Source organism: Lepisosteus oculatus, chromosome 15 (assembly GCF_040954835.1).
Source record: "Lepisosteus oculatus isolate fLepOcu1 chromosome 15, fLepOcu1.hap2, whole genome shotgun sequence".
Taxonomy (NCBI): Eukaryota; Metazoa; Chordata; class Actinopteri; order Semionotiformes; family Lepisosteidae; genus Lepisosteus; species Lepisosteus oculatus.
This window is the reverse complement of record NC_090710.1, coordinates 17,132,180-17,155,928: the sequence shown is the minus strand read 5'-3', so window position 1 is coordinate 17,155,928 and position 23,749 is coordinate 17,132,180. Positions and strand designations below refer to the sequence as shown.

At 40.7% G+C, this 23,749-nt stretch overlaps 1 protein-coding gene across 17 annotated transcripts in view; it reads right to left on the bottom strand.

Moving 5' to 3' along the window:
* Positions 1-23,749, bottom strand: part of mycbp2 (MYC binding protein 2) — a 104,740-nt gene that overhangs the window by 4,605 nt on the left and 76,386 nt on the right. For 10 of the 17 annotated variants that reach the window (XM_069179069.1, XM_015363802.2, XM_015363804.2 and 7 more), the window contains 24 exons: positions 16,339-16,506; positions 15,420-15,518; positions 12,468-14,111; positions 12,186-12,355; positions 11,048-11,292; positions 10,428-10,595; positions 10,048-10,205; positions 9,438-9,637; positions 9,063-9,212; positions 8,508-8,668; positions 8,219-8,375; positions 7,795-8,019; positions 7,413-7,478; positions 6,515-6,754; positions 6,035-6,124; positions 5,599-5,679; positions 5,072-5,338; positions 4,293-4,576; positions 3,940-4,036; positions 3,575-3,694; positions 2,903-3,004; positions 1,999-2,127; positions 1,148-1,280; positions 205-308 (listed from right to left, as the gene is read on the bottom strand). In XM_069179069.1, coding sequence (XP_069035170.1) covers positions 205-308; positions 1,148-1,280; positions 1,999-2,127; positions 2,903-3,004; positions 3,575-3,694; positions 3,940-4,036; positions 4,293-4,576; positions 5,072-5,338; positions 5,599-5,679; positions 6,035-6,124; positions 6,515-6,754; positions 7,413-7,478; positions 7,795-8,019; positions 8,219-8,375; positions 8,508-8,668; positions 9,063-9,212; positions 9,438-9,637; positions 10,048-10,205; positions 10,428-10,595; positions 11,048-11,292; positions 12,186-12,355; positions 12,468-14,111; positions 15,420-15,518; positions 16,339-16,506 — 5,258 coding nt within the window. The remainder of the gene's footprint in view (positions 1-204; positions 309-1,147; positions 1,281-1,998; positions 2,128-2,902; positions 3,005-3,574; positions 3,695-3,939; positions 4,037-4,292; positions 4,577-5,071; positions 5,339-5,598; positions 5,680-6,034; positions 6,125-6,514; positions 6,755-7,412; positions 7,479-7,794; positions 8,020-8,218; positions 8,376-8,507; positions 8,669-9,062; positions 9,213-9,437; positions 9,638-10,047; positions 10,206-10,427; positions 10,596-11,047; positions 11,293-12,185; positions 12,356-12,467; positions 14,112-15,419; positions 15,519-16,338; positions 16,507-23,749) is intronic. The other 7 variants (XM_015363806.2, XM_015363809.2, XM_006639026.3 and 4 more) reach the window with 5 other exon arrangements.

Sequence of the window (23,749 nt, the reverse complement as noted above, 5' to 3'; positions counted from 1 at the left end):
AATTCCCAGTTTAAGTGTAACATTTGGATCATCGTCTTGAAAAAATCTTTACTTCTCCCCACCTCCAGAAAAGACAAAACGTTACACTCTTTTCTGTCTGTATTAGTTACGTACAACTATATAAGCAGCACAGTTTCACAAAACGCGTCAAAAACAAAGGAAAAAATATGGTTCCCCTTGCAATTTGGTACATAGTTTTCTTACCTGACAGTCAAGGTCTGAACACACACTTCCCACAGCTGAGAGCTCAGTCCCGTTTCTTGTGCCACAGAACCGACAGGCCTCTGAACTGCTGGAGGCTGGCTTTCCTGGAAAGACACATGCTCCTATCAGAAGACTGACAGCGGCAGACGGCCCACAGGATGTGCGTTCAGACTGAATGATGAAGCCCTCCTTTAACGGGGCTTGTTATGTGCACTTTAATGAGCCTGTTATGGTGACCTTGGTCTTGAGATCTCAAGAGCACTCCCCCATGCCAGGGAACCTGGGGTAGAGGGTTTGAGGTTTGTCTAGGCTTTGCAGATCATGCTCAGAGGCATGCTAGATAAGGACAGCTTGAATACGGGATCTGACTGCTTGTGCTACAATCAGTAAACTGCAACTGACTTCTTTTTTTTTCTAATAATGGCACACAAATTTAATAGCACCATTCATTAGCCACAAATTTCCATCCTGAACATTTACATTGGAAAATTGAAACAATACCTTTAATAATTGCTAAACGTCTTATATGTCAATACAAGATGTTTGATATGTTTTGAACAATAAAACGACCACGTCAAACGTTTTCCAATGAGTTTTTCGTATGGATTTAACTTATTTTTTGTATTCTGCATGTCGCGGGGAAGAAAAAAAATATGGCAACAACAAATCCAACAAAATGTCTTTGTTTCCAGATAAAGGTGGTGCTATTATACCAATTATTTGTGAAACATTGACATTTTCCACAGCTCTTCCACTTCAAAACGAGCAGCCTTGACATACTGTAGATTTACACACAATTTACAATCTAAAACAGACAACAAAAACACAGCAGGCATGCGCTGTCCGCAGGATTTCCCGCTATATTCTGCAGTGGTCACAGTCTGCAACCTATTTCACTTTGGACCCGAATGCAAACGGCCACTTGCTACTGCTCCAGTGATACCTGTGTGTTCCCTGAACTCCACCATGGCTTTCATGGTTTTGGAGTCGGCGAGAGCCATCAGCCAGAAGAGTTTTGTTCTCCCACAGCCCTCGTGCAGGTCCACCTTAATGGCTTCTTCTTCCTCTTTAAATACCTGCCAGGGGGTAGAAAATAGAGATCCAAGTCTTGAGAGTGTTTCTAAAAGACTGATATCCTCATTTAACAGATGAAAAAGGCTTAAAATGTCCCTGTCCAATGTGTCAAATGGCTATCGATGACAATAACAGAAACAAAGGACTTTGAGAATACACTGAAGCACTATACAGGAGTTGGCATTTATAATATTCTAGTAATATACTATATAATATACTAGTATATTACTAGTATATAGAATATTATACTAGTATAGGTAAATTGGTATATCATGAAAACATACATAAAATGCATAAACAAGCAATCAATTGAAATTAATATTTTTTTCCAGATTTCACAAATATCAAGGACCACTTTGACATTTTGCTATACATGAAATTAAGTTGATGCCAATTAGTGCTGGTGACAGTCAGAATAAAACAAAACAAGTAAATATATTCAATACATTAACAATTATGGTCAGTTATGATTAGTCATGTATAGATCAGCTATATGGATAAGAAAACTCCATCCTCGTTAATTTCCTATTAGTTATGATCTAAATGCATAAAGCAGAGAAAAGCAAACTATTTTATATTGTATTTAGAATGGAAAAATAGTATTCATCTCACCCCACAGGGCCAGACTGAAGGCTAAATGTTCAGAAAATAAAGCCTAAATGATCATGATGCCATCTGCATTTTCAATGCAGACACCCTTAGTGGAGCTGCAGGACATACTTGTCTCTGATGTGAGCGAGTGCGCCGGTGTAGGTGGAGGAACCGGTCACAGTCAGTACACAGGTTCCCACAGACATTGCAAAGGATGATTGCAGCTGTCTCTCCATCATCATGGTTGTCACACATGGGCTATGGAAGAACGGGAAGGGGAAATATTTGGAAAAATAAAATTAGACTGCAGGAGCTTGCCTTTTCAGCGCAAGCTTTTAAAATATTTGCAATGCCTCAAAAGAAGTACAATTGTTTTATTGCAAACAACATACTAAGTGTAAACCTATAGACTTCACTGAGTTTGCTGCCGAGCAAATTAACAATTTACTGAAAGGTCTGTTTGTGTATAAGATAGTCAAAATTCAAAAGCAAGTTAGTCTTGTCAGACACTACCATCCTCACTTTTATATCTTTCATTACCCCTACTGCCTTGGAATTGTGTGGTCAGCCACCATCTGCCAAACAGATTACACTCATGTCTTCTCGCTAGTAAAACATCACACAATGTCATTACACCTGTCCCCCACACAATACAGAGCTACACGGTCATAATGCACTGCAGTTTTTCCTCTAGGTGTAAGAGTTTTTAAAACTTGGATTACAATTATATACCAATGCCATACAACAATACAAATATCAATTTAAAATTTAGAATGAATTTTTTAAAAATAAAAACTTGTTAGTCAGTTAGATTCTTTGTGCTGTGCAAGAACTGCCTGCTTCCTATATGGAATATCCTGTAATAGTTCTTCATATGTACACATATTTTTCAAAAACATCACAGCTCTATCAGTTGGCTCAGACCTGAACTGACTGATGCCAGAGATTTGTATTCCCTTCACTCAAATTCCTCAATGTTCCTGTCACTGTGGATGCGATTTAGAGCAGCCCATGGCCTGAGACTTCACTTTACCATTTGCTTCTGTTGCCCATCTTTTCCCATCCACCTTCCAGAGGAAAGCCTGTCCACGTGGTCTTGATCCAGAACACAGAGTGAAGCCAGGGCCAGCCATAGCTGCAAAAAATGACAGTTCAAATCAACTGAAGCTTCAGAAATATCATTTAGGGGCCCTTGTGGTATTCAATTCGAGTGTGCCGTATACACAAAGATCAGTCATCCAAGGCACTTTTCTATACACTCCACCAGCTATATTTCTTAACTTGCCCAGTTTTTGAATCTCCAATTGTGTATAATTTCACATCTTGGCTTCAAGTTAGATACAGGGGAGAATGACAAAGTAAATCACTATAAGCCAGTAGTGATTTAACAGATCACAAGCCCAACAGCTCCATGCTGGAGGTTCATCGTGGACTGAAGAAGGCTTTCCCTCACTGACAGCATGTTTGCAAGCACCCAGGAGGCTGCAGAGGTCGCTGTGCTTCTGAGAGAGGAGAGCTCTGGCCAGCTAATCCTACCCAACCCTCAGTGATGGCTTAGCCAATTGTGCGCTACCTGGAGACTCTTGCTTACAGTTAGATAGAGCCGTGACCTAGATTCTCTCCCCTAATCATAGAGCTCAATATTCCTAGAGATATTCGGAATGCTCCAGGCATATCTTTTAATAGGTATAAACTGCAGACTAACCCTGGTGGTGGCAATGCAGCGTGCCGGGGATCGGTGCTCCTCTTCCATTTTGGTTAAAGCAATGATGGTCTCTGCAATAGCATTCTTAGTCACTCTGGACCAGGCCTCTGACAGATGTCCCTGATGCAGAAGCACACTATGTTTACCTCTCTTTTCAATGGTATGATCACAAAGTACGAGTAAGGAAGAGCATAATTTCATTAAAACAATCAGGAAGCCTCCCAAAACACACAGACCTTTCATTTACTGTTTGTTAAACCACAGCATCCCAGTGCCATGAAGAATAAATATGCATGTGTCACAAATTAGTATTCATAGGTTAACATTCAACAGGTTTGTCTCCTAGCCTGTAGTGTATAACTTACTGCAGCCATGTCCTTGACCAGCTTGATGATGATCTCGGCTATCTGAGTGGGAGTGGACCCCTTCATCCACCAGTGACTCTCACCCCGCCTAATATAGCTGGACGAAGAAAAGGGAGAACAGAATGAGTTTACAATATGTATCCACTCAGTCTCCTCATAAGATGTGAGGAAGACATGATGAGAATCTATGTGAAAAGAATACAGGGAATTCAAAAGTAATTCATTCAATGACATCACTTCACTTCATACTGCAAAAACAGTCATTTGTGCAAAAGTACATAGAAATACACACACATTAACTCCTTGAAGAGCCTAGCCCAGGGGAGCAGGAGTGTGGGAGTCTGAGGCCCTACCTGGAGTTAAAGATCATTGGCAGTGTGACAGTTGTCACTCCTTTCCCTGCAGCTGTGCCCGCAGTCCCAGAGATAGTGGTGCCTTTGGCTTTCAGTTGAACAGTCAGCGCTTTGGCAATGCAGCCCAGGAACATGTCCAGGATACCCAGCTTGTTCCAGTCCCCCTTCTCCGTGGAGTGAATGATGTCGCTGATGTCAGCTGGGGGAAGGGCCTTCACCCCAATGATACTGGCTAGACGAGCAGGGGTCACCTCTGGAAGGACTCGCCTCAACAAGGAGGTCACCTATATGGGCCAACAAGGAGAGGTCAGCTGTCTATACAAATCTTCTGCAGCCTAAACTTCAAGGTAGTGTTTTCTAGGATGATGGCTTCTCAAATTTGTAAAAATAAAAAGACATCTGTAGTTAATATTTTAATTTTTGCAACGTGACAATACTAAATTAAAAAAGTTAACAAATTTGTTAATACAGTAATCCATCAACACGTCATCATTACAATTAAGGGACAAGTTAAGGTTAATTCCATGCTCTAGAGCCTTCTTCATGTGTCAATGTACACACAGCTAACTAAACAAAAGTCTAAAGAGTCTGCATGCATTACTACACGCCTATTACTTATCGCCTAAATACCAAAAATATTATGATGACTCGAGAACTTCAATTAAGGTTTCCAGTTCTGAAAAGAAGCTTTATGTAGGGAGCGTGGTCAAGGCGACAGCACTCAAGTGGTCGCAGCCAGAATGCGGCGATGCCGGTACGACAGTGGGGTGAGGCCTGACCTGTCTCTGCACCCGCGGAGAGGCCGTGTGCAACAGTGAGAAGAGGTCCTGCAGCAGGGTCAGCTGCTGTGCCAGGTACTGGCGCCCCACGTTGGAGCCGCTCAGCGCCAGGACCATGGACAGCAGCTCAAAGCAGTAGGCATCCGAGGCGGCGTCCTCGTCGCTGGGCTGGGAGTTGGCGTTCTCTTTGCTGGAAATGGCGTGCTCCCACTCCTCACGCACGCGCGTGGCCTCCATTCGGATTGCCTGCACGATGTGAGCACACACCTGCGGGGGGGGTTAAGCACTGTGAGCAACTCCGCCGTTTCCATTTCATTTTAATACATCCGTTTACTGCTAATTTAAGGAATCTAGATATTTACTTTAGCACTGGTCTAATCCATTACCTAGTGTTGATCCTGAACAGAGATTAAAATAATCCTGGTGAGTTATGCTAAAGCAGTTGAACTCAACTAAGAACAAAGTGTTCTATCTGTGAAAAACAATTCACATCTGTAATTTTTCCGTTTTCAGATTAGTGCTCTTACTTGTTTCTGAAGATTCGTCAACTTGCTCCTGCTGAATATAATTCCCACCATGTGCTCTTTCAAATCAGCATCGGATGGAGCCTAGACAAAAAAAAAATCAGTATCGCTCAATCTGTTTATGAAGTAAATAAACTTGCAGGGAAGAAGACATTTCAAGCCTAATAACGTGAACAGTGAAATGTTTCACATAACAAAATGACATGACTGTGTAGAGGTATTCCCCTGAATACCTCTATCTGGGATTCTGAAGGCCAAGATGACCTTTTTTGGGACAATGTAGTCAGTTCATGAACACAGCACATTACATGAGGTTTTTGACAACAGTCAATTAGAAATAACTTTATTTGGAACAGACTGGAAAGCTGGTATGGAATTTAATTTGATGTTTTTCCATATTAAAGAGTGCAGTTATTATTATTATAATATGTACTGTTACCTTGTCCTCTCCTTCAGGGGAAGATAGCAAAGCCTTCTCCTCCTGCTCCGGTGTTGGCTCAGCATCGCCACAGATCAGCTTCCCAAACACCTACAGGAGAGTGAATAAGAAAGGTTTTCAGATGAATGTGCAAAGACTTTAAAGCAGTTACAAAGTTACTAGCATTCTCATACTGTGGGGCCGCAACATGTCCTGAATTCAAAGAATTTATTGATTACAAATTAAAATCAGACAAGAGCATCAATAACGCGTTTTAATTTAAAAGAAATATGCTGATCAATACGGAAAATATGAATTTGGGGCTTCTTGATTAAAAACGGATAATATGCTTATGCACAGCTACGAAATGATTTACACAAGTCTGCAACACCAAAAGAGCACTTATAGTGGTTAAGAGAAGAATTACCAACAGAACTTCACGCCTTATTCAATTATCATTCTCCCAGATCGCAGAAGGACATGGTCAGGCCCCAGCCATACCTGAGATGTTATGAGCCGGAATACCCGAAGGGTTTCTCCCTCGCAGTTCTTCTGCTGTGCCACACTGGAAGAGATCTGACCAGCAATCTTGATGCTCTCCCCATCTTTCCAGCCCAGGACTTTGACCTGTCGCACTCGCAGAGTGTTCTCCGGTCCTTTCAGCTCAATTTTAATGATGTGGTTATCGCTTCCTGGAAGTTCACTTGTTATCCAGCCAATATGCCTTGAATCCAAGTCCACCTATTAAAAAAGAAACTCAAATTTTGGTTCCGTGGACATCATACCAAAACATACTCTAAAGTCAATGATATTTCCATCTGATCATTTTCAGGAGAGAATGTACAGTAAGCTGCAACAGGATAGCCCTGCACATTTTATAGTCATTATAGAGAATGTTTTAGCAATTAAAATCCACACAAAGGCCATACAGAAAATCCCAAAGATAACTCTACAGAATCTGCTTTTTTATTTTGAATATAAATCTTGATTCTTTAACAGTACATTACTATCCTTTGATTTTTTTTATTGCTTTCTTGTGGTATTTGCCTTAAAGTGATTGTAAATGCCACAAGACCACGCAACACCTTTGTACTGGATCACTTGAAAAAATTTGAAAGCAACAGCAATTAATACACATATCGATTTTTTTTAATGTTTCTAGAACCAATATGAATTCGTTACATCATAAACCTTTGATGTGCTCTGAGGAAATGTCAATACACTAACAGCAAAAACGATTATGCATCCTTCAGAAGACAGAATGCAAAGTTAAAAACATGTTTTGATCAGTTCTTTTTCCTGCTTTCAACAATAAATTAAGAGAATAAAATAGTATAAAAGTACATGATAAGATGATGATTGTTTGCCTTGTGTATATATATATGTAATAATAATATACCTGTTTAATTCTGCATAGATCTTCAGCTGTCTTTCCACAAAGGAAGGTCATTGATGTGACTTTGTTCTGCACAAGGAAGAAAAGTCATTTTAAGATCACAATTTTAAAACATTAGGCAAGCAAAATGAAGAACACATTTTGACTATTCATGGTTTGCTTAGTCTAACAAATTCACCAGGCTGCTGGAGTATAACGGTCCTTCACAAAGTGTTTTCAGTATAGCTCACATCAAGGAGGGAGCACAGAAGGAAAAAGAGAAGATCTTCACCCAGGCAGAGGAACAGCTAACTAGTAAAGTGGCGCCTCCAGATTCTAATTGCACATGAATAATGACATTTAAAGGCAATGAGGAATCGGAGCTCAATAAGTCAACACAGCTCACCCCGATGTCTCGTGAGTTGTCCACGTGAGCAGAAACGTAGCGAGCATTGATTCCCTTCACACAGCTGATCGTGACACTTTTGGTCTTGTTCTTGTCCTCATCCCCTGACTCCCAGAAGGTTTCTGTAGAGCCATCGGTGAGGCTGCCAATCATGGCCGGCCGGCTGGATGTCTTGATGTCCACGACGGCGGTCAGGTCCTTCAGGCAGGTGACGACACACAGCTCCTAAAACGACACACAATGGGATTCAGAGCAGCCACAACACTGAATTTAAGAAACTGGAATTTAGAAATCTCTTTGAACACAACACTGAAGACAAATGACGACCAACTATTACTTTAAGATGTTCTTACTTTACTTAGAAGAGGAATAGTGCACTGATGTGTTCCATTCTGTTTACACCCTGTTGTTCTGTTCCTTTTACCTGATTAATGGCTTCATATCCAGACTGAACACTAATGTTGAAACTCTCTTCACTGTCTCCATCGTCAGACTTGGAGAGGATGTTGTTGATATGGTGAAAGACATTGCTCTGGTGCAGAAACTGATGATCTGACTGCTTGAACTTCAGACTCCAGCATCTGCACAAAACAGTTTCCATTAGATTTTGTTACACCAGGAGCTGCTGTGTTATTTTGAAATATCGACCCAGCAGTTACTTTTAGAGGAGGTAAGAACTGCAGGGGTGTGAGACGGCTGGATTTGTACTCTACCTCAGGGCCATCTGCTGCAGAGAGCTGCCGCTGGGCAGTGACATCATGAGATCTGAGATGGTCTGGAGGAGCCGGTGGAAGGTATGAGGCAGAGGGTGAGCGGCTTCCCCTGCTATCACAATGTCTGACAGAGGGTGCTCGCAGACACGCGTGTCCTTGTCCTGCAAAAAACAAACTGTCAATTAAAACAAAAACAAGAAAAATAGCCAGCACAAGAAGTTCACTGGATCATATGTAACCAAAATCAATCTATAATTTTCCACAGAAAACTCAGGTAAGGCACAAACTACACGTGACTCCCTTACCAACTCAAAACAGCAATTGAAGAAATTAATTTTTACATTGCTGGGTTTTCAATAAACAATGTTATTTAATATGATATACACCTTTAAATCCCAAGATATGTATAACATACATTTTTTTATGAAAAAGCAAATTTGGTTACAAAGTAACCCAACTGAAAATCGAAAGGAGGAAAAAACGATTTACAAGAAACAAATCCAAAGCTGCCCGAGATAGAACTTCCTACTAAAAAAAACAAAACAAAATTAAGACCTGCTCAGTGTTTTCTTTATTTACTCTGTTTTCTTCCTCCTCCTCCTCCTCTGGTTCTGAAGGAGAGGGGGTCAGAGAGGCCACAAAGTGCCAGAGGATGTCATGAAGAGAAGTGGTTTGGATGACGTTGCACAGCAGCCAGTTAAAAGCCTAAGGGAAGAAAACCTTGTAAGATTAAAAGAACCTACTGCACAGCATCATATCTTTAACCTTCATTTTTTTATTAAAAAAAAGATTTTTTTAATTGGCGCACAAGATAAAGTCAGTTGAAGAAAAAAAAAAGGGAATAAATGCACTACGTTATTGAACACGGTGGGGGAAAGTGTAGCCGAGCTTCAAGTTAATTTGCTAACGATACGCCCCGAGCAGACAGACCTCCATGGCGAATACTCTGCAGGCAGACTTCCTCAGGGCGTGCCTCATGGCCACCTCCAGGCCCTCCAGGTCATGATGCTGGATGACAAAGGCGAGCACAGGCCACTGGAAGTTGCGCTCCCCTTTGCTGAGTGAGCCGTGTGCCGAGATGAGGCGGGAGAGTTCTGGAGAAGGGTGGCGCAGGAGGGAGGAGCCCACTTCTGAACAATACATTGGCCATGTGTTACAAACAGTAAGCATCAAGTATCTAAAAATCGTATTATTGCTCGACACAGAAATTTGTCTAGGATGTAGAAAACAGACTAGAATCAAGGCACGAGGTAGAAAAGGAAAGGGGGAAGTCAGCACTCGGGGTCTCCCTTTCAAGCCCGTGCGGACAGGATCCTGCCCGCCTATTTTAGTGTTGAATAGCTTGGGCACCAAGCTTTTAAATCATAATGTACACAAAACCAAACCCTACAGCACAATCAAGAAAAATCCACTGAATATCTAGCCTGACCAATTCTATAATCGTACCTGTTTTATTAAATGCTGCACAACACAAATCTGACATTGATCTCAACATGTTGGCATTTGTAAGTGTGCACTGGGTTAAATGTAAGCGATTCACCTGCATCGCCACTGTTGACTCTGCGACGGGGCACGGCCTTGACTCTGGCTGGTGAGGCGGAGTGCTGCTTGTCATACTCTGATGCCACCACAGAGTAGGACCTTTGAAAGACTGTGCGTTTTGCTGTATCACTGTCTGTAATGGGGCTGGTCTCTAAACTGATGAAGGCAAAACAGAACAAGCTATATAAATAAGTTCTAAAGACAATCCATTGCAATTTCTTCTTCTTCAAAAAGTATTGCTAAAATTACTTTCGCAAGAGACAAATACAAAAATAGTAAAGGAAAAAAACTGTAGACATCTGCAGCTTTATTTAAAGCTAGACCTATATTTTTGACAGGCCATAATATAAATTATGTCAGAACAGGAAAAATGTTTACCTTGGAGGCATGGATTTCATGTTGCTCTCTGGCTCCTCAAAGACATTGGGGCTGGCATCGGGAGTGACAGATATATAGGGAGCTGGGACCGAGGTTGAGCGCAGATACCGCATTTCATCTTGGAAGAGGTTGTCATCCTGATATGCCCCAAAATTTTCTGAGTGATGCCTTCAAAGGATTAAAAAATATATACAACCATAAAACCTAACAGTACACTAACTGCATATCCAACGAGTTTCAGGCATGAACTAATAAATTACGTGATTAAGTAGTTTTCAGCACCCTATCATGTCAGAGGTTTCTTTTCAGCTGTTGAAATCCTTGAAACTTTTTGTATTAAACAACTTCTTACTTTAATTAGAGCTTTAATTGATAGATCCCTGTTCGACTGAAAACCAGCATGTGTGGGGATCTTGAAGACTAGAACTGGGAAACAGTAATCTAACTATAAAAGAAAAATGCTGTACTGAGAACATATCTATAGTACATCAACTATTTAATTTACTTAGGGCTCTGTGCAGTAGTGAAAGTAAAGCAAAATGTCTTCTGCTCAACCAGTAATATCTCATCTAAAGTTTTAAGGCAGATATCTTAAGTTAGAATGTGAGGTAGCCACATACCGTGCAAGTGTCTGTAAATAGAGACAGCCAATTTTGTTGGGCAGCTCCTCAGAGACGCCCTCCTTGAGGCTGGGGAGCTGCGTGTGGAAGGGCTTGGGTGGGTGGTGACAGAGCATGCTGGGCTCGGCAGCACTGCTCAATGACAGCAGGAACAGGGCGTTGGCTCTGATAACCTGATGAGCCTCCATGGTGGGCAGAGCACGCGGGGTCTTCACCTGCATCGGCTTCTTTCTCGACTGCTTCACCTGTAGGGCAGAGAACCAGGTGACTGAGTAGTGCATACCTGGAGCCCGGCAGCAGAGTGGCGATGCGTGAACAATGCTCTTCACATTAACTGGGATAATGGAACTTAATTCTAAATTGTTTTAGAATTTCCTTATTTTAATAAGGTTTCTGAATAATTTGGGCACAGAAATACTTTTTTTCTGGGCCAGCATAAGAATGACTATCTTTTGTGAAACCAGACTCACTAAATGAAATATGTGGAATCAATTAAAATGTATGTAAAAAAATCTCATTTTCTGGTTTTCACTTTTCTTTATCATGGTAGCTACTACCACACTGTCAAAAACAAAAAGCAAAAGCTTTGAAAAAAATGATATATAAAAAAAACACACAACTGAATGCAACCTAGCATTTGGAGTACCTGTTTTATTATCAGGTCCTATAACCCTCTGCACAGGAGTATCAAACTGAACTGAAAGATTTTTGGAAAAGCTAAATGAAGGCCACTGACATGTTGATATGATATATTGTTGAAAGACCCCCAAAAAAAGCTGATACAAATCTAAGAGTTTCACCTCTAGAGCAGACACGAGCTGAAACTGAAACAAAATCTGCTACAATGCCAATTAAAGACTTCAATGTTTCACAAAAGAGATACCCATATAAATAAAACATACATACATTTCTGGAACAGATTATTTTTGGAGAGGTCACGGTAAGCCAGAGATCATCAAAAAAACAGAGCGGCTCAGTGCACAGACAAAAACCGCTCAAACATGGGAAGCACATGTGTACTCTACATAGACACATGCTGTCTCATTTAAACATGTTTTACCCTATTTTCTAAAACTACTTCTGTTAAATAGGAAAGGCAGCGCTGTTGATTTTTTATTTACAAAAGACAAACACAAACCTTTTCTCTCGCTGCAGTCTGCTTCTCACGGAGATACTTTTCTCTGCAGCGGTCACACACCAAGTACCAGGTGCTTCCACCAATTCCTCCATCTCCACAGTTACCAGCCCAGCCGCCACAAAAGTGTCCAATGCTGTTATAGCCCTGACCTCCTGCATAACGTCCACAACCTTTAAAAAAAATTAAAAACTCAGGTTACCATAAAAGATTATTTTTGTAACTAAAGATGGAATATAGAAATTACATGTTTATCCCACGATATTCTGGGTGATGGTACATTACCTGGATGAGCTTGCCTCATGTGGTAGGTCACTGGATAAGGATGTGATTCCCCACACAGCTCACAGATGGTGTCCTTCTCTGGGCCTCCCATGGCAAGCTGGGCCATTTCCCCAAAAAGATTTCCTCTTGGCCTGACCTCAGCCTTCTCCTTTTTCTTCTTCTCCTTTTTGGCCTTCTTACCATCTTTCTCATTCTCCTTTTTCTTCAGAATGGCACTGGAACCAGGGCTGGGAAAGATCATGTTCTGCGTGGCTGCCTTGATGGTGGCCATGGAAATATCCTCCCAAAACGCCACCAGATGTTGAAGGGTTAAGGGAAGAGGGGATTTGGTCTTCGTGGCAGAATGACTGGTAGTATCAAAGGACACTGGCTCAGCCTTTCCATCCTCACACTTTTCCGGGAGTGGAGGTTCCTTGAGCATGGAGAGAACTTTGTTTTTGTTGATGCTTCCCATTTTGGAAATATCAGGCCCGTGAGGGGAGATATTGAACATGTTCAGGGCGGAGGAAATCTCCAGTGAGTGTCTGTTTTTCAGCTTGTTTTCCTTTTCATCCATGGCCTGCTGGCAGTTGAGACTGCTGCGTATGGGGGCATGCTCCTTAGTCAGCTCAGGGTTGAACTTCAAGAAGGAAGAGCAGGCCATGGCATCGTGGACTATTCCTTCATGCCACAAGAAAGCTGCAAACACCGCACGGGCACATTCAGCTACAGAAGGAGACATGGCTTGCTTGGCTGGCTCTGCCAGACGTACATTCTCGCCTTTGAATAATGGCCCAGACTTCTCTTTCTTTGGCCTCACGTGTCTACCAGATGTCTTACGGCTCACTTTTGGGGATGACCTTGTTTCCAGTTCATCCTTGACGGGAGCTTTTCCTATGCTAAAGTGCACCTTTGATGATCCTTCTTCTGCATTCCTCAGGTCAGGGTTCTCATCATTGCCTTCTTCACTGTTGGATAATGTGCTAGAGGTACATATCTCCACCACTTCACTGTGCAGGTTCTCTTGCACCACATGGGGGGATGGAGCTCTGTTTTCAGAGTTGTTACTTGGTTTTCCATCTTTGGGGAGAATTTTTGGTTTCGGTGAGGTGGATCGTCCACGTAAGGGCTCATTCAGGGGAACTTTTTTCTTCCGGAGCGTATCGGGATCCAATGTGTAGGAGTCGGACTTGGATCTCTCTCGGGGCGGATCTAACCGGGATTTTGAAGATGCGCTCACTTTCTGAGGTAGGTTCCTTTCGTGGGGTGAGGAAGAACGAGGGGAACTGGTGCTCGAAGGGCTGGATCTGCCAGAGGAGGAGCCTTTTTGTTTGGGAGAAGAGGACCTGGACCCTGGGGTTGGCGATTCTGCTCTCAAGCCCGATGTCCTGCCATCTGCCTTTAGGGCTTGAAGAGTATTGTGGTTGGGAGAGAGTGATCGGCTATGAGAGTCTGACCTCAGCTTGGCTGTGTCCGATTTCAGTATCAGAGATTCACTAGCAGACATGCCTTCGTTATTCTTCATTTTTCCTTGGTCAGCAGAGCCCCGGCTGGCACGCCCATCGGGTTTTGGGGATCTGCTCTCTGGCCGGTGCTTCCCTGGGTGTTCAGACTTCCCTGCAGGTGACATTGGCCGTGCGGCAGTGGCCGCATTTCCTCTTTCACCTATGTATTGTGAGAGACTCACTATTACACAATGTGAAAACTTATTTTTATGAAAAGAAGGCATTTGGAATAAATAGAAAAGCATCAAATCCACAAATCTTCAAATTGTACTTCATCCATAAAAAGAAAGAATGATAAAAATGTATCTGGCAATTTGGAAACTGAAATGTGGAACTGGCATAGAAGAATCATGTGATCCTTTTGGTCCCTGTGATACTAAGAAATGCCAGGCCTCTTACAGATTTTACAATGTGTACTTTCCAGAGAATATCCAGTTTAAATATTTTCAATTCTGACAGAGTCAGGGTGGACAGAAAATAATTAATTTGCTTGTTTATGCATATTAAAATGATTTATATACTGTAGGTCCTAAATAAAACATTTTGATAAAGTTGGACAGAGCACTAGGTTTATGTTGTTAAATTTGGTTATGAAAGCAGAAAGAAATGTTTAGCTAACAAGTGGAACATATCAGAAGCAAGGGACCATTTAAACTCAGAGTTAAGCAATATTAATCACTCCATCTTGCTTCTCAGCAGATCTCACATTACCAGTCCAAACACGGAAAACAACTTATTAGTCTATTTACTGAAATGTTACAGCAAATTTCATCATCTAAAAGCTGCTGAAAGGGTAAAAAACAGACCCTTAAAAACTCAAGTACTCTAAACCTTTCTTGCAATTTTAAGCAATTTATTTCAAAATCCTATAACAAATGAGAAATATAATTGACATATTTTAAATAGCAGAATTGAACCTTTTACTTTGGTGACTAGATTGTAACAGACTACTGTTTGTTTATGTGAAGCATTCCTCAATATATGGACACTTGTCAAATTACACCAGATTTTTTTTTCACATCCTGTGGAGTGATGGATGAATCGTATGGGGAAGATGAATGACAAAAAAGCTAAAGTGATCTTTACAGTTTTAACCATTTGGTTAAATTTGGCCAATTTTAACAAATTTGAGAACTGCTATCTGAAGGAAGTTAAATATCCACGGGATGATTAGTGAAAAACAAGAGCACAGCTTTGACCTGGAATATGACATACAGTACAAATCTGACCAGGGCGGACACTTCTGTGGGTACCCCTGTTTTACTGGAGATCAAAGCTGAACAGGACACTCGGTTTTTCATCACTCATAATGTATCGCACACAACGAAAGGAGCTGTTTCTCTAGGCTTTACGCTGAATGCCATGCCTAAAAGTGCAAGAAACCAAATAAGTCAGGATCTGAATGGGAGCAAACGAAGCAGAGAGCAGCAGTTTTGATTTTTCGCCCTGTGATGCCATGCATACCCACCCTTTTGTTTCTGAGCTAGAGATGAAAGAGCAGTGCCTGGCCCAGCTACACTGCTTTTGTGCACACGCTCACGTGAAGCAAGGCTGCGAGATGAGGTGTCTACAGCGGAAGACAGTGCAGGTAAGCAACAGAGTTTAAATGGAAGAAAACTATTTCACAGGATATAGAGAAAAGGCAGAAAAAAAGCAATAATAAATGCATGGATTGGTGGCAGTTTTGTGTTCACACTGTGAATTGTTCATGACCTATACTGAATGACTCCACCTGAAGGACCCCCATCTATTCTAAGTAAACATGAAAAGGGTGAAATACTGTAGATCGTGGGCAATTTTCTATTTTCACATGCACTCTCGGGCACACCTTTTGAAATATTTAGCGACAGTACAATTTACCACAACCAGAAGAAGTCCTGTAACATTCAAGCGTTAATAGATGTTAACTGAGACCACAATAACGTGCAAGCTACAAAACCTTTATTAACAGGAAGTCCCAAGTAAGAATTTTTCAACTCAGGCTAAAGATACTTATGGGAAGAGTTGGATAAGAATTTTTGAAAAACGAATTCCCTTAAATCTGCTCGACTGAAAACCACAAAAACCCATGAAAAAGAAAAAGTGCATTCAAGTTGTTGTTAATTTTCGGGACGTACAGGAGTGGATATTCAGCCTCATGAAGTATAACACTCGGGCAGAAAAATCTATGCAGAGAACAGTAGGCCAATAACCTGAAGGAGGTCTAAAGCAATGTTGAGGAATTAATACAAAGCTCACAGCAAAATGGATGTGGGAATGAAAAGGGATGGTGCCGCTGCTACTGAACACAGGCAAGCAACTGAAGAAACAGCAAAGGTCATTCACCTAAAGGAAAAACACAAACCTGCAGAGGCAGCACAGACAGACATTCAGACAGACAGACTTACTCGGAAGCTGTGGTTGAGGCTGAGGCTGCTGGAAGGAAAGGGACTGTCCAAACACAAATGGGCTGTGGACAAGGGAAGAGGGAGGTTTGGCGGCTTGCTCAAATACGGAGGGAGCTGGGAGGAATGGCCGAGACTGAATGGAATTCAGTATGGCACTCAACTGGTCACCTGCAATGTGGAAGACACGGAAAACTAGAGCTTTTACTACCCTCTGAGGTCACATAGCATCCTAAACCATTTACCTCCCACTCACGGGAACTGTATTTCTGCAACTCAGGGCTTGCGTTTGGACAGGAAGAGGGACAGGGGGCTCAGGGACGTGCTACATGTTTTAAGAAAAACATTTTGCTTTCTGAATGCGGTCACAGCCATGCTCTTTTCTCATGTGATTTGCGCATTTGTGGTTTGACCTTTAGAAAAAGGTTGTATCGGAAATGCTGCAGCACCAAGTTAACATTAAATCGGTAATGGCAAATGACATTCTGACACATAAAAGAGAAAACATACAGTAGGATAAAAGAGACGAATGCCAATCAGATAAACAGGACCATTACTTTAACAGCCAACAGCATGTCCAAATTTAGTGTTGTAGCACTTTAATGAAACAATGATAGACATGTTCCAGAAAGTACGTCTTCTATATTCTATCTAATGTTTAATGAAAATAATTTTGCAAGAGGTAAAGGGATATAGAGGAATACATAAAATATAATCACTGAAACTGAACATTGGAGACAAGTCTCACACAGTAGCAGTCAGCGCTTACATACAGTTCAGCTACTGGAAAGAGCAAGGTGTAAACTTTGATGTTCCTCTAACACACACAGAGGGTGTCCTGCCCATGCAAAGAGAGTGATACTTCAATGACAAATGCATAATGCACAACAAAGAACGGAAACCATGCAGAACTCAAAATAAACCTGAGAGTGTTTTCGTGGATTTACAACAATGAACAGATGCTATTACGACCATCTCAAACTACCTTGAGATAAAACTGAATTGCCATGACATTTGAAATAATAAATGCTAGATGCAGCAACACAAGTAACACTTGAATTACTGGCATACAATGTTCAATGGAAAGCTTTTCAAAAAACAGTACCAAGGCAACCATATATTCCCAAGTAGCATACTTATGTTTTGGTCTTATAAATATTTCATTAGACTTTAGGTCTCTTTCCATTGTTTTAGGTTTAAGCAGACCCTTTTGAAAAAATAAGTACTCCACATCTTTAACCTTCATTAAAGCAGAGCCTATTTCATTTAATTTTAAGGAATGACTGCAGGCAGCTCAAACTTATAAAAGAAAATCTTAAAGAGCTTGAGAATATGGAAAATGTCATTACTGTCACCTCATAAACTTTGTATTTTACAACACACAAAAGCCTTATGTGATGACTGCAACCTCCAATGTTATTGATCTAACTCCTTTTCATTTAACATTGTGTGGCAGAGTCTAATAATGTTCTTGAATACTTGAGTCTGTGTTCCTGGAACAGAGCAGCTGGTGCGAAGTGCTGAAATCAGGTTAGACCACCAGAGGGCAGTGTATAGAGACGCACCAGAATCGAGGAAGAGCTGCATTTCTACGACGTTATTAGGGGAAGGGCGTCACATGTGTGAAGCCTGTGTTCCGGACAAAGGCTCAGGTAGTCCTTGTCTACTCAGAGGGGAAGCTAGACTAGGAATCATCTGCATAGCAGATGAAGCTGAAGCTAAGCAGGTGTGAGCCTGGTCGGTACCTGGATGAGAGACCTCATGGGAAAAACTAAGGTTACTGCTGGAAGAGGTGTTAGTGGGGCCAGCAGGGGGCGCTCACCCTGCGGTCCATGTGGGTCCTAATGCCCCAGTATAGTGACAGGGACACTATACTGTAAACAGGCGCCGTCCTTCGGATGAGACGTAAAACCGAGGTCCTGAGTCTCTGTGGTCATTAAAAATCCCAGGGTGTTTCTCGAAAAGAGCAGGGGTGTAACCCCGGTGTCCTGGCCAAATTTCCAATTGGCCCTTACCAATCATGGCCTCCTAATAACCCCCCTCTATGAATTGGCTACATTACTCTGCTCTCCTCCCCACTGATCGCTGATGTGTGGTGAGCGTTCTGGCACACTATGGCTGCCATCGCATCATCCAGGTGGATGCTGCACATTGGTGGTGGTGGAGGGGAGTCCCCATTACCTGTAAAGCGCTTTGAGTGGAGTGTCCAGAAAAGCGCTATATAAGTGTAAGCAATTATTATAATTATTATTATAGGAAAGAAGTGGTAGTCACCTGTACAGATTAATGCTATCTCGGTGGATTTCTTCTTGTGGCTGTTACAGGCACAAAGCTGAGCTTTAGCTGAAACTGGGGGAACCACAGCATTAACTCCACCCAGTTACACCAATAATCATTTTGCCAAAGTCTTGAATGTTTTGTCCATGATTTCAGTGAACTTTTGCACTTCTAATCTGCAATAGAGTACTCTCCAAAATTTTCAGATGGTGATGATTAAATTATTAATATACTTTTTGTCATGGAAAAGACAAGTACAACAAGTAAAGTCAGTTCCTAACGCTTGGGTGTAGTAGTGTTCAACCTCTTTGTATAACTCCCATAGTATTGGGACGATTGATGATTAGAAGTCACTTGTTGGATAGGATTTTCTTGGAGGTGACTAGGCACATAAAAAGCTGTGAACATCTTATTAATCTTTCTTTCTTGGTCTTTAGTGTCAGCAGAAATACAAAGGCTATACAGGGAAAATGCAAACCTCTTATCAGCACCAAGAACCCCACTTCAACTGTGAAGCAAAGTGGAGGTAATATCAAGATCAGAGCATACATGGCCTTCTTGAAATAGCTCACTTGTCTTTACCGATGACCTAATGATGGCAGTATCAGAATGAGTTAAGATATTCATTGACACTTTGTCTGCTTAAATAGAAGGAACTACGTAGAGTATATACCTACAGGGCACTGCTTGACTATACAGAACTACAATGACCCAAAACATAAGGCCAATGCAACCAATAAGTTCATTAGGAGAAAAATGAATAGAAAATCTTAAGACTGGGCAAGTGAATCTCCAGATTTATATCTAATCGAGCGTGTACTGTACAAGCTACAGAATAACACTCCAAAAAAGGTCATTCAAATTGACTACAGCAAAATTATCTGAAATGACACAAAGAGTCCAACGTGTTAAAGGGTTTGCAGACTTCATGCAGCTTTTGCCTTATAGGAAAATGCTTACTACATATATACATTTATCTTTTAAAACTACTAATCATTGAACACAATTTTTAAATAATTGTTTCTCCAAGTATCTCCTACGGCCCTGTGGTGTCTTCATTAATGTTACTGGCTGGAGAAGTGAAAAAATGATTTTATGCAACAACGTTTAAAGAAAGTCGTAACACTAAGTTTTTTTTCCCCCATCTAAAGTCTCAATTAATCCAGATTCTACTGCATAAGGCATTAAAAAAACTAAGTAAAAAAAATTGAGGATTCTAAATATAATGTAGTTCATTGTTTGTCTTATTATAAATAATTCACATTTACCTTCCTGTTTTTCCACCCACTGATGGAAACACTAATCAGGAAATATATATTACCATATCCTCTGGCTGCAATACTTAGAAAGTGTGACTTGAATAATAACTGAGGCTTAAGGGGACTAATTGTAAGAACTTTTTGTCTAATACATGTACTGTATATTAATATAGCCTCCTCCCCAGCTAAAGCAAATCACTGTCAGTGTAGAGAACTTAAACTCTCCGTCAGAAAACCACCATGAAAAACTGAACTAAATGTAATTTACTACATACTGTATACACATTACTCAGTACTTGATAAACTAAACAATTAAACCATGAGTAACATGCAATAAAAAAATGTTTCCATCACACAGATCACCCCCATGGCTCAGAACCTGTAGCATCAGCATTGCTTGGAAAGATGTACTAGTGGTATAAGAATCACACCGCAAATCAAGTTACTCACACAGAATTCTGCAGCCTGAATCCTGACCGGGTCACGTGCAAGTGATCACATTAAACCTGTCTTGCAGTACTTGAATTAGCTTCCCATCAGGATTCAAGTTGACTTAAAAATCCTCATGCTCACCTATAAGGCTCTATACGGCTTGGTACTTCAGTACCTGTCTGACTTATCTGTGTACTATCCACCTTGCAACCTTCATTTGTCTGACTGGTCCTCTATATGTCCCCCAAGCTCATTTACATTCTATGGGTGACAGGGCCATCTCGTGCTATGCCCCAAAGCTTTTCTTTCTCCATTTTCTTTTGCTCCATTTTCAAATGACCACGTGCCTTCTGCTGCACATTTTTCTGCTTGTTTCTCATGTTTTAAGTAGCTACTGTAAAGCACTTCGAGACGTGTTAATTATTATGATGATGATGAAAATGTGTTGGATACAAAATTAAAACCTTTCTTATTTTATTAGTGCATCACTACCACTATCTCCAGTGCATTGTAATGTTGTAAAGCCCATTCTGAAAACTACAGCTTTAATTAATCAAAAAAATAACATAATGCTTTAATAAACAGTTAAAGCTTCTGGTAGTTGTTGGCATGAACAGTTTTGGTTTAAATCAACAACGACACTGCTGTAATTCCTTGTTAAAAAGGACAAGCAGAAGAATGTGCTAGTGCACCTACAGTATGTACAGTATATCTGAACTGCCATAAACACTGCATGGCCTTAAGTGTCTGATGCAGGAGCACAAACATCTAAAATCCATGCATACCTTAACCTTTACTATTAATAGCTGTTCAGCTCAGATGTATTAACTGTGTGACAGCAACATACAGTACAGTGACAAGAAGGAAAAGCATATATTTAATTGTATTTGTATAATAATTTTATAATCAAATACCATCTTCATTTATGATTTAAAAAAAGGAAAAATACTAGAAAAAATAGAAATGCATCTTTAAATAATGTACTAAGAAATCAAAATTTAAACAAAAAATCATTACCACTCAAAATAAAATTCAATGGTATACAGACAACATCCCTATATACTAAAAATCCAAAGCACTGGAAAACACCTATTTAAACGTATATGCGAAACACTTAAAACTAAATATTCTTTGAAAGACTACTGAAAACCAGAATCCCAAATTATGCAATGACATTCTCAAGTCAAACAGATTCTTTAACCGCTGTATTCATATAAATCCAAAGCTACAAAGGGGGTCCAAAATTTCTAAATCTAAAAGAAAACTGAATGATTTAAATATGTAACATCAAAACAACTGCCGGCATTCACTTCAATCTAGAACATTTTTGAAGGCAAAAGAGTGAGCAATATAAAGCCAACTTGTTTCAAGGTGAAGTTAACTTAGGCAATATATGAAATGATCAGTTAAGAGAACTGATTCAAACAGGCCATAAAGAACAGCGTATGCCAAAGTGAAAACAGGATGGACGATTGACAAGCAAACCAGCTGAGACAGATAATGAAGTGCCACAAAAAACTGATTTACAACAAAGTCAGAGATGGGTATACACGTGTGGGGACAGGAAAAGAAATTTGGAACCAAGATCATAGCATTATTTAGATGTAGGTTGATCGACTCCTAGTGTGCTTTCAGATACATTTCAAGATATTCTTCAGCAGTATATCTCAGGAGCTCAGCACGGTTGGATCTGATCAGTGCAGGGATGGGAGACCTCTTAGGAAAGTAAGGTACAGTGCCTACAGAAAGTATTCACCCCCCATTGATTATTTCTCGTTCTGCTGTGTTTCAATTAAGTCAAATTAAAGCACATTTAAATGGGATTTTGTTCCACTCCAGTAGAAGTCATTCTTGATAATGTTAAAATGAAATAAAGTATTTAGATCTTCAGAATCATATTAAAAATAAAAATCTGAAAATTACTTAATTGATAAGTATTCAGCCCCTTTGTTTTAACAACCTAAATTGGGTGAGGTATTCAATTATCTTGAGAGATCACACTAAATACAGTACATTAACAAGGTACACCTGTATTTGTTTGAAATCCACCTGTGTTCAATTTCTTGACTGCACAATAAATATCGCTGACTTTTGGAGATCTTAACTAAAACAGCAGATCAGATCAGTGCTGCTGTCATGAAGACCAAGGAGCCACCTGTGGAACTTCGAGATGACGTTATTAGGAGGAAAAAAGCTGGAGAAGGTTATAAAAAGATTGGCAAAGCTTTGAACCATCCTAGGAGCACTGTGAAGTCCACTGTAACAAAATGGGAAAAAACATGGCACAACCCAGACACTTCTAAGATCAGGCCATCCTACCAAATTGAGCAACCAGACAAGAAAGGCAATTGTCAGAAAAGTGACCAAGAGGCCAGCTACAACACTGACAGAGTTGCAGAGCTCTTTGGCTGAAATGGGAGAAACTGTCCAGACACCAACAATCTCTTCAGCACTTCACAGATTCGGCATCTTTGGGAGAGTGGCTAGAAGGAAGCCACTTCTGAGAAAGGCCTACATTAAGTCACGCCTGAAGTTTGCTAGAAGCCATGTGACAAAACCTGAAACCTTTTGGAAGAAAATTTTGTGGTCTGATGAGACTAAAGTTGACCTCTTTGGCCTGACAGCAAAAAGCTATGTTTAGCGCAAACTAAATACAGCCCAACACCCAGATAACACCATCCCTACCATCAAGCATGGTGGTGGCAGTATCATGCTCCAGGGTTGCTTATAAGCAGGAGGAACTGGAAAGCTTGTTGCCATCAAGGGCAACATGGATGGAGCCAAATACATGCAAATCCTTGAGGTGAACCTGTTTCAGTCAGCCAGTGATCTGTGTTTAGGGCGAAGATTCATTTTCCAGCAGGACAATGACCCAAAGCACACGGCACAGACTATCAAGGAATGGCTTGAAAAAAAGAAGGTAAGTATTCTTGAATGGCCCAGCCACAGCCCAGACTTAAATCCAATTGAAAACCTGTGGTATGACCTGAAAATTGCTGTCCACCAACACTCTCCAACTAATTTGGCAGAGGTGGAGCAAATTTTCATTGAAGAATGGGTAAAAATTCCACAAGCTAAATGTGCAAAGCTCAAAACAGACATACCCAAGAAGACTCACGCCTGTAATTGCTGCTAAAGGACTTTTGTAAATGAGAAATGTAAGTCTTTCATTCTAGAGAAACACATGTTCTTGAATAAAAAACATTTTTTATTCATAAGTATTGCATTTATTGTGTTATTGAAGGGAGAAAAATGTATTTCAATATGTTAAAAGCTGGAGGTGTAACAGGAACATAATGCGAAAAAATTCAAGGGGGTGAATACTTTCTGAAGGCACTGTATACCAATCTTTTCTCTAGACGATAATTTCCAAACTAATGCCCCAGTATGAAGATGGGGGACTCTGTGCTGGGGACAATGTCCTCTGGATGAGATGTTAAACCAAG